This window comes from Salvelinus fontinalis, chromosome 26, assembly GCF_029448725.1.
Source record: "Salvelinus fontinalis isolate EN_2023a chromosome 26, ASM2944872v1, whole genome shotgun sequence".
Lineage (NCBI taxonomy): Eukaryota > Metazoa > Chordata > Actinopteri > Salmoniformes > Salmonidae > Salvelinus > Salvelinus fontinalis.
In genome coordinates, this window is record NC_074690.1 from 37,896,211 (window position 1) to 37,910,547 (window position 14,337).

Genomic DNA, 14,337 nt, shown 5'->3' on the forward strand with positions numbered 1-14,337 from the left:
AGATCCTTGATGAAAACCTGCTCCAGAGTGCTCACGTCCTCAGACTGGGGCGAAGGTTTGTCTTCCAACAGGATAACGACCCTAAGCACACAGCTAAGACAATGCAGGAGTGGCTTCGGGACAAGTCACCAGAGCCTGGACTTGAACCCCATTGAACATTTCTGGAGAGAACTGAAAATAGCTGTGCAGCAACGCTCCCCATCCAACCTGACAGAGCTTGAGATGAACTGCAGAGAAGAATGGGAGAAACTCCCCAAATACAGCTGTGCCAAGCTTGTAGTGTCACACCCATGAAGACTCAGACTGGGGCAAAAGTTCATCGTACCAGGCAGTGATTCAACCAGTCAGGATGCTCTCAATGTTGCAGCTGTAAAACCTTTTGAGGATCTGATGACCCATACCAAATATTTTTAGTTTCCTGAAGGGGGAATAGGCTTTGTCGTGCCCTCTTTACGACTGTCTTGGTGTGTGTGGACCATTCTAGTTTGTTGGTGATGTGGACACCAAGGAACTTGAAGCTCTCAACCTGCTCCACTACAGCCCTGTTTATGAGAATGCTGCGTCTTTCTTTTCCTCTAGTCCACAATCATCTCCTCTCCTAGTCTTGGTTACGTTAAGGGATAGGTTGTTATTCTGGCACCACCCGGCCAGGGCTCTGACCTCCTCCCTATAGGCTGTCTTGTCGTTGCCGGTGATCAGGCATACCACCGTTGTGTTGTCGGCAAACTTAATGATGGTGTTGGAGTCGTACCTGGTCACGCAGTCGTGGGTGAACAGGGAGTACAGGAGAACGCACCCCTGAGGGGCTCCAGTCTTGAGGATCAGCGTGGCAAATGTGTTTCTACCTAGCCTCACCACCTGGGAGCGACCCGTTAGGAAGTACAGGATCCAGTTGCAGAGGGAGGTGTTTAGTCCCAGGATCTTTAGCTTAGTGATGAGCTTTGAGGGCACTATGGTGTTGAACGCTGAGCTGTAGTCGATAAATAGCATTCTCACGTAGGGGTTCCTTTTGTCCATGTGGGAAAGGGCAGTGTGAAGTGCAATAGAGATTGCATCATCTGGATCTGTTTGGGCGTTATGCAAATTGGAGTGGGTCTAGGGTTTCTGGGATAATGGTGTTGATGTGAGCCATTACCAGCCTTTCAAAGCACTTCATGGCTACGGACGTGGGTGCTACGTATCTGTAGTCATTTAGGCAGGTTGCCTCAGTGTTCTTGGGCACAGGGACTATGGTGGTCTGCTTGAAACATGTTAGTATTACAGACTCAATCAGGGACATGTTGAAAATGTCAGTGAAGACACCTGCCAGTTGGTCAGCACATGCCCGGAGCACACGTCCTGGTAATCAGTCTGGCTCCGCGGTCTTGTGAATGTTGTCCTGTAAGGTCTTACTCACGTCGGCTACGGAGAGTGTGATCACACAGTCGTCCGGAACATCTGATGCTCTCATGCATGCCTCAGTGTTTCTTGACTCGAAGCGAGCATAGAAGTGATTTAGCTCGTCTGGTAGGCTTGTGTCACTGGGCAGCTCGCGGCTGTGCTTCCCTTTGTAGTCTGTAATGGTTTGCAAGCCCTGCCACATAAGACGAGCGTCGGAGCCGGTGTAATACGATTCAATCTTAGCCCTGTATTGGCGCTTTGCCAGTTTGATGGTTCGTCAGAGTGCGTAGCAGGATTTCTTATAAGCTTCCGGGTTAGAGTCCCGCACCATGAAAGCGGCAGCTCTACCTTTTAGCTCAGTGCGAATGTTGCCTGTAATCCATGGCTTCTGGTTGGGGTATGTACGTACAGTCACTGTGGGGACGACGTCCTCGATGCACTTATTGATAAAGCCAGTGACTGATGTGGTGTACTCCTCAATGCAATCGGAAGAATCCCGGAACATATTCCAGTCTGTGATAGCAAAACAGTCCTGTAGTTTAGCATCTGCTTCATCTGACCACTTTTTTATAGACCGAGTCACTGGTGCTTCCTGCTTTAATTTTTGCTTGTAAGCAGGAATTAGGAGGATAGAATTGTGTTCAGATTTACCAAATGGAGGGCGAGGGAGAGCTTTGTACGTGTCTCTATGTGTGGAGTACAGGTGATCTAGATTTTTTCCCCCTCTGGTTGCATATTTAACATGTTGGTAGAAATTAGGTAAAACTGATTTATGTTTCCCTGCATTAAGCAACCCACCACCTGCAAACCCCTCTTTTACGCTACTGCTACTCTCTGTTTATCATATATGCATAGTCACTTTAACCATACCTACATGTACATACTACCTCAATTAGCCCGACTAACCGGTGCCTGTATATAGCCTCGCTACTTTAAAGCCTCGCTACTGTATATAGCCTCGCTACTGTTATTATTCACTGTCTTTTTACTGTTGTTTTCTATTTTGTTACTGTTGTTATTGTTCATCTAATACCTATTTTTACTTACAAATTGCACTGTTGGTTAGGGCCTGTACGTAAGCATTTCACTGTTGTAATCGGCATAAGTGACAAATAAACTTTGATTTGATTTGACGTCAAGGCTGTAATCGCTGTCAAAGGTGCTTCAACATAGTACTGAGTAAAGGGTCTGAATACTTATGTAAATGTGATATTTCAGTTTTTTTTTTGCTTTGTCATTATGGGGTATTGTGTGTAGATTGATCAAGGGGGAAAACAATGTAATACATTTTAGAACAGGGCTGTAACTTAACAAAATGTGGAAAAAGTCAAGGAGTCTGAATACTTTCCGAATGCACTGTATGTACTTTTCTTTTTTTTAATGTAGGAATCATTTTAAGAGAAAGCTAGTGTGTGCAACATGACTGTTTATATAAGTAATAATGGACAGTTGAAACTTGGTTGCTAAATCATGTGGTTGAAGAGCTATTTAAATTGTACATGTTCAAATATTGATATAAAATTGTGTAAGTGCTTACTGAGGAAAGCAGCGGATGTGCTATGTGTGTCCCTACCCTATGAACATTCCAAAGTTGGTTCGAGGTGTCTAGATCACATGGTCAAGGAGCTATTGCATTTTAGTTGATTTTTGTATAAATATATATATTTTTTAAACATATAAATAATTTTACGAGAAAACGTAAGAGTCTGTAACATTCCTCTCTGTGTAAAGAATAATGTACAGTTGAAATAAGGTTGCTAAGTCACATGGTGTAAGAGCTGTTCACATTTGAATGTTGTGATCGTGCACTTTGTTGGTAGTTCCTAACTAGCTGCATTGACTGTGGCCAGGCTGCCTACACAATTGCTGTGTGATTATGAAACTGTGCTTTGTTGAACATTTTTTTTCTTCATAAAACTCAAATCGATCGCAAGCTATTGATGTTCGAAGGCCCGAATGTCTGGAAAATATCGAATCTCAAAGCAACTTTACCACGGTACCGAACTGTTCTCTTTCCATTCCATCACAGCTGTTGTGAGTTTTTTTTTGTTAATACGGTATGACTTTAGTCGCATAAAAACTGTGGATGGAAACGTGGTGACTGCTTCTCCAGTTTTTACTGCAGCAGTCCATACTGTGTAATAATTGTTGGCAACCATCCAGCTCACAAAAACTGTCTCCATGGCCATATATTGACAATGGGCTGTACCGTAGGCTATTTCTTGATATGAATGAAATGAGCCAAAAGTTATTGGTCTAATGAAGCAAATGGAGTCATTATTAATTATGATATTAAAGATAACGATTATCATTAGAATATTTTTATCAACTTAATACGTTTATTCAATGTTCTTTTAGACTTTTTAGACTTTTAATAATTCGTGTTATTAGAATTAGTGTTGAGATTATTTGAGATTCGAGATTATAGTGTTATTATTTTATTTTCCCTCAAATATTAAAAGTAATATCTGAAGCACTTGGGTCTATGCTTCTTGCGTTGGCTGATGCATCTCTCTCTCTCTCTCTCTCTCTCTCTCTCTCTCTCTCTCTCTCTCTCTCTCTCTCTCTCTCTCTCTCTCTCTCTCTCTCTCTCTCTCTCTCTCTCTCTCTCTCTCTCTCTCGCTCTCGCTCTCTCTGTCTCTCTCCCCGATATGATATGTTTATAGGAACTGGAGTCGCCCGCGCTACTCTCCGATTGCCAGTTGAAACGCATTAGCGGCTCTCTCCCTTGATTATAAGAAGCGCAGACAGGGAGTCCGGGCGCGCTATGGCCTCTAAAGAGACCACGGCTGCAGGTTTCGTTCACGTCAGCAGGGAGAATACAGGTAAGCGCAAAACTGCTCTTTTAAAATCACTATCATGCTCAACACCTGCTGTAGCCTACATACTATATTTCCTGGGCAGAATACTAGAGCCTTTCGCGGTTATGAATTCCAATGGTTATTTTATTGAACATGTCACTCTCTTTGACGTTCCATGTTCTCTCTGCGCAGGCTAAAGGCTGTGTAAACCCACGTCAGGAATGATAACCTGTTATTCCTATCGATCCGAATCGAAATATATAGGCTACGTTGAGATTGCTTTGGTTCCCGCTGCCTGCTCTGTATTTACCACAATCATACTGTAAACGGTTATTAAACCCCACTTCTGTCAGTAGCGAGTTGGTTGTATGTGTGTTACTGCAAATACGTGCCTGCCTGTGCTTGCCTCTGGGTGCTTTGACTTGGCTTTAATAGTTTTCATTTGAGTGTGTTTGTGTGTAGGGGTGTTATGCGAGAACAATCATTTTGTTTGAAGCTTGCAGGCATGGGTTTCTGCATTGAGAGGCCCTCTACCTGAAGAGATGGTCCATAGTGCCCTTAGGGTGTGCAGCGCTCAGCATACCACTGTTTATTACACACACACACACACACACACACACACACACACACACACACACACACACACACACACACACACACACACACACACACACACACACACACACACACACACACACACACACACACTGAGAGTTATATTTATACATGTGACAAGCACGATCACACTCACATTGGTCACACATGCCAACACAATGGTAGTGTCTGACATATACACACACACAAACACATTACATACACACACACAAACACATTACACACACACACAAACACATTACACACACACACCGACTGACACCATTGGACAGAAGGGTGTTAAAAGGGTGTCTCTCACTGTTAATTATCGTGACGGCAAATGAATCCCTTGTTTGTTTCTGGATTTGGCTGTGATAATGACCAGTCAGAGCTAAAGGTGCAGAGAGAGGAAGGAAGGGATGTGTGGTGGGTACTCATGGAGAAAGAGCAGGTCCATTAGACAATCAAGGCAGGTTTTTAACTTCGCCAACAGATCCGACCCACTTGTTTACAGCTACATTAGGGTCAGACAGGCTTCCTGTGTAGATTAAGACACGGCAGAGCCGGCATCAGAAATGTTTAGAAAACATCCCTCAATCCAGGGATGAGAAATGCATTGTACTCCGAATTGTCCCGCTATTGCAACTGTTACACTGAGAAGATTGAACGACTGTTACTTCTTGCCACTAGGGGGGTGCCATTTCGACATAGTACAAAGTCGCTCCCAAATTAAACTGCCTCGTACTCAATTCTTGCTCGTACAATATGCATATTATTATTACTATTGGATAGAAACCACTCTCTAGTTTCTAAAACCGTTTGAATTATGTCTGTGAGTGAAACAGAACTGGACTTAGAGCAATTTCCCTATGTGGATGTGAGAATGCAGAATTTTCCAACCTGTTCTCAGACCTGTGTATAACTCTGCCTGTCTTCTATTGGTTGAGATGCACTGCATACTCCTTCCTCTGGGTGTCAGCGAATAGAGGGTCTTGAAATGGAGTCTCTAGGCAGAGCTGAAAGTCTATAAATTGATTGGAAACGAGGTGTATCGTTCTTTTCCCCTTCTGGAAACATCTATAGATCTTAGACATTTCCGGCTGTGTTTTTATTCGATATATGCTTTAAAGACATCATAATCTTGTTATTTTGAACCGAATTATATCAGTTTATATCAGTATATTGCGATTTTCGGGTATTTATTTTCTTGGCGCTGTAGGAAGTTGGGTATCTCGCTCTCTCATGCTATTGTTTACTGCTAATTGCAACGTGGAAGACGACGTTCTCCAACCTAGCAACGATTCTTTTGGACAAAGGACACCTATCCCAAGATTCTGATGAGAGTTCATCGAAAAGTAAGAACTATTTATGCTGATAATTAATTGTTCTGTTGAAAAAATTCAAATGCATAAGACGCCATTACTTGCAGTGTAGCCTTGCTTTATCGCACGCTGTATTTTGAAGTAACGTTAATTTAAAAAATGTAATCCAGCGATTGCATTAAGAACTAATTTGTCTTTCAATTGCTGTCCAACCTGTATTTTTTAGTCAAGTTTTGGAATAGTTACTGATTAGAATAGGTGCCTCTTCAAAGATTTCTCCTGACATTTTCCGGGCAGCTTTGCTACTTTTCTCATTGTATAACACGATTTGTGGCGCTAAATATGCACATTTTCGAACAAACTCTATATGCATTGTGTAATATGATGTTATAGGACTGTCATCTGAAGAATTCTGAGAAGGTTAGTGAAAAAATTAATATATTTTGGTGGTTTATACGTTATTGCTATTTTTGCCTTGAATCAATGCAGCTGTGATGTTTGCTATTGTGGTAAGCTAATATAACGCTATATTGTGTTTTCGCTGTAAAACACTTAGAAAATCTGAAATATTGTCTTGATTCACAAGATCTGTGTCTTTCATCTGCTGCAAGCTGTGTATTTTTAAGAAATGTTTTATGGTGAGTAATTAGCTAATACACGATGGTCTCTGTAGTTATTCTAGTCGCTTTGGTGAGGGTTGTGATGGTGGCTGCAATGGTAAACTATGATTTATACCTGAAATATGCACATTTTTCTAACAAAACATATGCTATACAATAAATATGTTATCAGACTGTCATCTGATGAGGTTGTTTCTTGGTTAGTGGCTATTTATATCTTTATTTGGCCGAATTTGTGATAGTTACTGATGGAGTAAAAAAATGGTGGAGTAAGAAAAGTGGTGTCTTTTGCTAACGTGGTTAGCTAATAGATTTACATATTGTGTCTTCCCTGTAAAACATTTTAAAAATCAGAAATGATGGCTTTATTCACAAGATGTGTATCTTTCATTTGGTGTCTTGGACTTGTGATTTCATGAACATTTTATTATTTGATATCCCTGTGGCTTTAGGCTAGGCTATGCTAGTCAGCTTTTGTGATGGGGGTGCTCCCGGATCCGGGTTTGGTAGGCGTTAGAGGTTTTAACAAGCAGTCGTTCAATCTTGTCGGTGTAACATTTGGGAGTACAATGCATTTTCCATTCCTGCATTGATGTAGGGTGAATTCAGAAAGAGTGGGACATCATATAAACTGGGACAGCTTAATCCCTGACACATTTATTTATTGGTCTGACGAGAGAAAGTCAACACTATTGTGACTAAGCCCTTGCAGAGAAACCACATGATCAAAAGTACATCACTTCATTGGTGTGACATCATAGAGCAAGTGTCAAAGTGGGAGCTCACCCTGCGAAGCACACAGTAATATAAGTGACACAGATTTTTTTCTGTTTTGATGTTAAGGTTATAAAACTGTCATAAATAATGCATTGAGGCAAATTGTGATGTAAATGTGCATACTATTTACATGTACTATTGCATCAATATACATTAAAAAGTTGCCAATATTTTGTTTACCTTTTGTATTTCAACCATTTTTGTTGTTGTCCCGCTTTACCAACTATAGCTAGCTGAAGTAGGACGGCTTGTAGTACTATATCCTGTAAACATGTTTTTTGTAGTACTGTTATTGGTACTGTTATTTTAGTGAATTCAGAAAAAGTGGGTTTGTAACCTGTTCAGACATCTATCCAATATATTATCCCAACACATGTTTCCTAATCACACAAAATTGAATTGAATTGTCAATGGAGTACAATTAGGATTATATTCATCATGTCCCAGTTCATCTAACCTGCTGTCGTAGTCTACCAAATGCAAACAGAAAATATGGTTTGGACTCAGTGTACACAAATGAGTGTGTCATGCCTCTGTGAATATGATATCAACATTAGTTTTTTCTGTGTGATTAGGAAACATCTTGAGGATTTCAGAAATGTGTTGGGCTAGTGTGTTGGATAGATGTTGAATCAGGTTACAGAAGACAGAAATGCAAAATGTGTCCCACTTATTAAAAATTCATGCTACGTTTTGCGAAAAATATCTTGCGCTGGCTCCACTGTGTTATCATCTACGCAGGAAGCCTGTCCGACCCAAATGAAGCTGTAAGCAAGAGGGTCGGATTTGCTGGCTAGGTTTTAACTCATCCTCTCCTTTCCCATCTCTCTCTCTCATTCCTTACTTCTCTCTCTAATGGTAGTTCAGCATATGCTGTGGCCGGGCCTTCTGTGGGAATGCCCAGTGTTAAGGGCTTTAATTGAGTGGTTTTTAAGCATGAAACACACAGAGAATCTCACTGCCGATAGACTGCCGATAGGTACTTATCATAGTGGCAGGCCGTTCCTTTTCTTGCTAGAACAAAAGTGTTATCTGCTGCTTGCCAACCCGATAGCGACGAACCTACCAATTCTACTTGTAGAATCACAATGCTCGTCAGTGGCCAACAACTTGACTTTGAGCCAATCAGAGAGAACGAACCCCGACGTGGGGGTGCCAACAAAAAAAGGGAAAAAGAGGGTATTTTCATCTACAGATGAACCAGTCACACTTCATATGCAATATACAAAATATTTAAAAAGAAATGTGGACAACCCTTCAAATTAGTGGATTCGGCTATTTCAGCCATAAAATCGAGCACACATCCATGCAATCTGCATAGAAAATTGGCAGTAGAATGGCCTTACTGATGAGCTCAGTGACTTTCAACGTGGCACCGTCATAGGTTCCAAATTGCCTCTGGAAGCAACGTCAGAACAAGAACTATTCGTCGGTAGCTTCATGAAATGGGTTTCCATGGCTGAGCAGCTGCACACAAGCCTAAGATCACAATGCGCAATGCCAAGAGTTGGCTGGAGTGGTGTAAAGCTTGCTCGCCACTGGACTCTGGAGCAGTGGAAACGCCTTCTCTGGAGTGATGAATCCCGTTTCACCCTCTGGCAGTCCGACAGACTAATCTGGGTTTGACGGATGTTAGGAAAACGCTACCTGCTCCAATGCATAGTGCCAACTATAAAGTTTGGGGGAGGAGGAATAATGGTCTGGGACTGTTTTTCATGGTTTGGGCTCCTTAGTTTCAGTGAAGGGAAATCTTAATGCTAGAGCATACAATAACATTCTAGACGATTCTGTGCTTCCAATTTTGTGGCAACAGTTTGGGGAAGGCCCTTTCCTGTTTCAGCATGACAATGCCCGCATGCACAAAGCGAGGTCCATACAGAAATGGTTTGTCGAGATAGGTGTGGAAGAACTTGACTGGCCTGCACAGAGCCCTGACCTCAACCCCAACGAACACATTTGGGATAAATTAGAATGCCGACTGCGAGCCAGGCCTAATCGCCCAATATCAGTCCCCGACCTCACTAATGCTAAGTCCCCGCAGCAATGTTCCAACATCTAGTGCAAAGCCTTCCCAGAAGAGTGGAGTCTGTCATAGCAGCAAAGTGGGACCAACTCCATATTAATGCCGATGATTTTGGAATGAGATGTTCGAGGAGCAGGTGTCCACATACTTTGGTCATGTAGTGTAGCTGGCCAAGTGCACAGACACGATGCACACAACACTAAATACTTCCTACTAGCTAACCACTATAGCTAGTATTGATGTTATAATATAATTGCAATGGATTAGCTAGTTTCCATGAATCAGCTGCCTGTGTTAGCTGCTGAATTAGTACAGTGTCCATAGCTGGCTAGCTATGTTTTTCTAGTTAGCAAATGTGCTAATGTTAGCTAGCTAGCTAAACATTTGGCTATGGGCTGGCACTGGCATAATGGGATTTTTTATTTAAATTTTTTATTTTGCCTTTATTTAACCAGGTAGGCCAGTTGAGAACAAGTTCTCATTTACAACTGAGACATGGCCAAGATAAAGCAAAGCCGTGCGACAAAAACAACACAGAGTTACACCTGGGATAAACAAATGTAAAGTCAATAACACAATAGAAAAATCTGTATACAGTGTGTGCAAATGAAGTAAGGAGGTAAGGCAATAAATAGGCCAATCGTGGTGAAGTAATTACAATTTAGCAATTTACACTGGAGTGATAGATGTGCAGGTGAGGATGTCCAAGTAGAAATACGGGTGTGCAAAAGAGCATAAAAACAAAAACAAATATGGGGATGAGGTAGGTATTTGGTTGGATGGGCTATTTACAGATGGGCTGTGTACAGCTGCAGCGATCGGTAAGCTGCTCTGACAGCTGATGCTTAAAGTTAGTGAGGGAGATATAAGTCTCCAATTTCAGTGATTTTTGCAATTCGTTCCAGTCATTGGTAGCAGAGAACTGGAAGGAAAGGCGGCCAAAGGAGAAATTGGCTTTGGGGGTGACCAGTGAAATATACCTGCTGGAGCGCGTGCTACAAGTGGGTGCTGCTATGGTGACCAGTGAGCTGAGATAAGGCGGGGCTTTACCTAGCAAAGACTTATAGATGACCTGAAGCCAGTGGGTTTGCTAGGGCCAGCCAACGAGAGCATACAGGTCGCAGTGGTGGGTAGTATATGGGGCTTTGGTGACAAAACGGATGGCACTGTGATAGACTGCATCCAATTTGCTGAGTAGAGTGTTGGAGGCTATTTTGAGTGAAGGAGGCTTTGTTGCGAAATAGGAAGCCAATTCTAGATTTAATTTTGGATTGGAGATGCTTAATGTGAGTCTGGAAGGAGAGTTTACAGTCTAGCCAGACACCTAGGTATTTATAGTTGTCCACATATTCTAAGTCAGAACCGTCCAGAGTAGTGATGCTAGTCGAGCGGGGCGGGTGCGGGCAGCAATCGGTTGAAGAGCATGCATTTAGTTTTACTAGCATTTCAGAGCAGTTGGAGGCCCCGGAAGGAGTGTTGTATGGCGTAGAAGCTTGTTTGGAGATTTGTTAACACAGTGTCCAAAGAACATAATGTTGTCGTCTGCGTAGAGGTGGATCAAAGAATCACCCGCAGCAAGAGCGACATCATTGATATATACAGAGAAAAGAGACGGCCTGAGAATTGAACCCTGTGGCAGCCCCATAGAGACTGCCAGAGGTCCGGACAACATGCCCTCCGATTATGGAGAGTGAATTCTTGCAAGGCAGTTAATGTAGCTTTGACCATAGTATCAACAAGGGCTTTTTACAAAATAGCAACATTAGCGCAGAGAGCTTTGAATCTAGACCATAAGCAATATGCTCGGATATGTATTGCCAAATAACGCTACTGCCACCTTCTAGTTTGGAGAATTTTAACAAGTGGCTGACGAGTTCCAAGGTCTTTGCTATTTGAACACAAAAAAAGATTGACTGTTCATGGGTGCTAAATACTGTCGGGAGGCAAACGTTTGACAATCCTATCGCTGTGTCTGAGCTTTTACAGAGATTAAAGTTGATTACAGCTGCATTAACTCTGTCTTTCTCTGATCCTTCCTCGTCTCTCCCTTCTCTGTCCCCATCCCCCTCTTCCGTCTTTTGACCAATCACATCAGCTCTTTTTCAGAGATGATCAGATTAGTCAAGAGACCAATTAGTGAAAAAAAGATCAGAATTGGGCTGCCTGTGTAACGCAGCCTTAGTGTTTGAAAGCTTATGGTATCCTTTGGATATGGCAGCTTAATTAAGAAATAGTGTGATGTGTCTCAACTATTTGGTAAAACTATGATAAAACTTTCTTTAACATAACATTTTACTAAAGCTGTTTGCCATGCCCCTCTGTCTCTTTTGTCTCACAATGTGACTGTACCTCCATATCAGTTCCATCTCTGGGGCTAAATATAAAACCAGTTTCATTTCCTCTTGTTTTCTCGTGTATGTGTGTCTGTGCCGTGGTGTTTGTAATGTTGCGTGTTTTTGTGAGAGAGGAATTTACTTGCAGTATTGACTTTTGTTTCATGCCTTCTTTCCACAGAGAGCATCAGGAGGCTCATTGATAAGCAATCTATCAAGTTTGTGCGAGCTGTAAAGCAGGACACCAAGCACAGCAAATCAGAGGACAGGATACTGGTGAGGCCCCTTCACAATACACTCTACTGTCAGAAATCTGGATTCTATATTCTATCAAGTCAATGTAGTGTATTTTGAACTTTAAATTAGAGTACAATTTTAATCGGGCATTCAAGCTTGGTGGTCCACACACTCCCCTAGGAGTAAACGGGACACCATGGGGCATTGAGTCCATCCTTTCAACCTTTATTAGAAGTGGCAGTGTGCCTCTAATGCCAGAGGCGTGGGGATGGTGTGTATATGTGTGCGCCTGTGTGCGTGCGCGTGTGCTCATTCCAGTGTGTGTGTGTGCCTGAGGGTGTGTAAGCGGACTGAGAGGTGTCCTAGCAGCTTGTGCGAGCCAACACACTTCCGGACTTTGCTGCTTTTGAGACATCCTCAATTAGTCACCCGTATCAGTTACTAATGATACACACACACACACACACACACACACACACACACACACACACACACACACACACACACACACACACACACACACACACACACACACACACACACACACACACACACACACACACACACACACACACACACACACACACATGACCCAAGACACAAGACACAAGACACAAGGGTCGTAGAGGAGTAAGAGCACAAGCTCATTTCCTCTTCCTGCTGAATGTAAACTGGTGCTGGGTAGAGAGAAGACTAGCTGTCATTACCACTCACCCCCTCTATTTTTGCCTCTGTCTAGTCTTTGTTTCCTTTTCCTCTCCTCCGTATCTGTCTATCTCTATTACTCTCCCATCTCCCCTCCCCCTCCCGCTCTCTCGCTTTTCTCCCTCCTCATCATCTCTCATCTTGGCCTTCTCTCCTCCCCTCCTCCATCTTCATCTCAACACATAGAGCTGTGTTGAACCACTCTGCCCCCCCCCCCCCCCCTTTATCCGACAGAACTCAAATTAGGCCTCGGGAGAATGTTAGTCTAAATGGGTTTGCTGATGCAACTTCTCAAAACACTTACGGCGTAACATGGCATGATGGCAAGTATAACATAGCATAGAGGCCTACATGTGTATTGTGCACATGTAAATGTTTGTAAATGGACAGAGCTTTTGGAACAAAGTGTAGGGTATCTAAAACACACACAGGCATGCATGCAGTGAGCTCGCTGTTGAATACGTAGCCTACTACACTTGATCTACTCTTTGTTTGTCCCTCCCTCCCTGTCGCTCTCTCTCTATGTCCTTTCTCCCTCTGGGGTTGTGCTGGTATTCAGCTGTCTATGTGTGTCTACTGTTCCAGCTGTCACGCTGTGCCTCACAGACACATGCACACACACATACCCACACACATAAACACAGACACAGACAGTCTCACCCTCCTAGTGCCTTTCATTCAGACAGACACATAGTATGCTCAGCAAGACATCCACCACTGTGCTGAGGGCAACGTTATGAAGAGTAACAACATACGCCCAGATATACAAACAACCACATAAACACACCCTGTCATGCACACACAAACTGGAGCACACACAGAGGACATGCATTTCGGAGCACTCATTTGAAGATTAGCGCCAACTCCAAAACAAAACATCTTCAAAGACAGAGAGGAGTGAAGGAGGGAGGGGCAGAGGAGAAGGAGGGGTGGTGCGAGTCGAGGGGGGCACCAGGGAAAGGGGTGATGAGAGCTCAAGAGCAGCGGAGGAGAGGGGGAAAGGAAGGAAGAAATCTGATGTGTTTTGATGACCCAATTGCTGCCTTTTCTACCCTTGTCTATTATTTATCTCGATCCATTGCTCGATTTCGCCCGTCATTGGTTCCCAGCTCCCTCTCTCCTCACTAATAATGGCCCTATTACTGGGATGTGATCGCTACAGTGTGACACTCCAAGCACAGTCGGATGTCTCAAACCTTTTCTCCACTTAGATCTCCACATTCTCTGTTAGTCTCCTGTAACTACAAGGTACAAGGAGGGATCTGTCAACAGAGAAGGCCACTTGTAGAGACATTCAATGGCAGGAGAGAAGGAGAGCTGTTTATCTTCAACACAACAGAGTACCTCACCCGGATTTGTATTAGCACCACATAATGAAGACTGAAAATGCTTGAATTGAATCAAGATTGCTTGTTGTCATGTAAGTTCTGGTAGTCAGCTAAAGAGGTTGACACATGCACATCATCGTTGGATACAACAAGTACCTGTTGGGGAATGCCGTAATGGTTGGATGTCTGTAGATGGCAGGCATCTAATGGTGGTATG

The 14,337-nt window shown here is 42.9% G+C and overlaps 1 protein-coding gene across 5 annotated transcripts in view; it reads left to right on the forward strand.

Moving 5' to 3' along the window:
- The first annotated feature begins 4,002 nt into the window (after nt 1-4,002).
- Nucleotides 4,003-14,337, forward strand: part of LOC129824267 (capping protein, Arp2/3 and myosin-I linker protein 3-like) — a 45,320-nt gene continuing 34,985 nt past the window's right edge. For 2 of the 5 annotated variants that reach the window (XM_055883788.1, XM_055883791.1), the window contains exons 1-2: nt 4,004-4,205; nt 12,032-12,126. In XM_055883788.1, coding sequence (XP_055739763.1) covers nt 4,148-4,205; nt 12,032-12,126 — 153 coding nt within the window. In that variant the 5' untranslated portion in view covers nt 4,004-4,147. Of the gene's footprint in view, nt 4,206-12,031; nt 12,127-14,337 lie in introns of all 5 variants that reach the window. The other 3 variants (XM_055883790.1, XM_055883792.1, XM_055883789.1) reach the window with 2 other exon arrangements.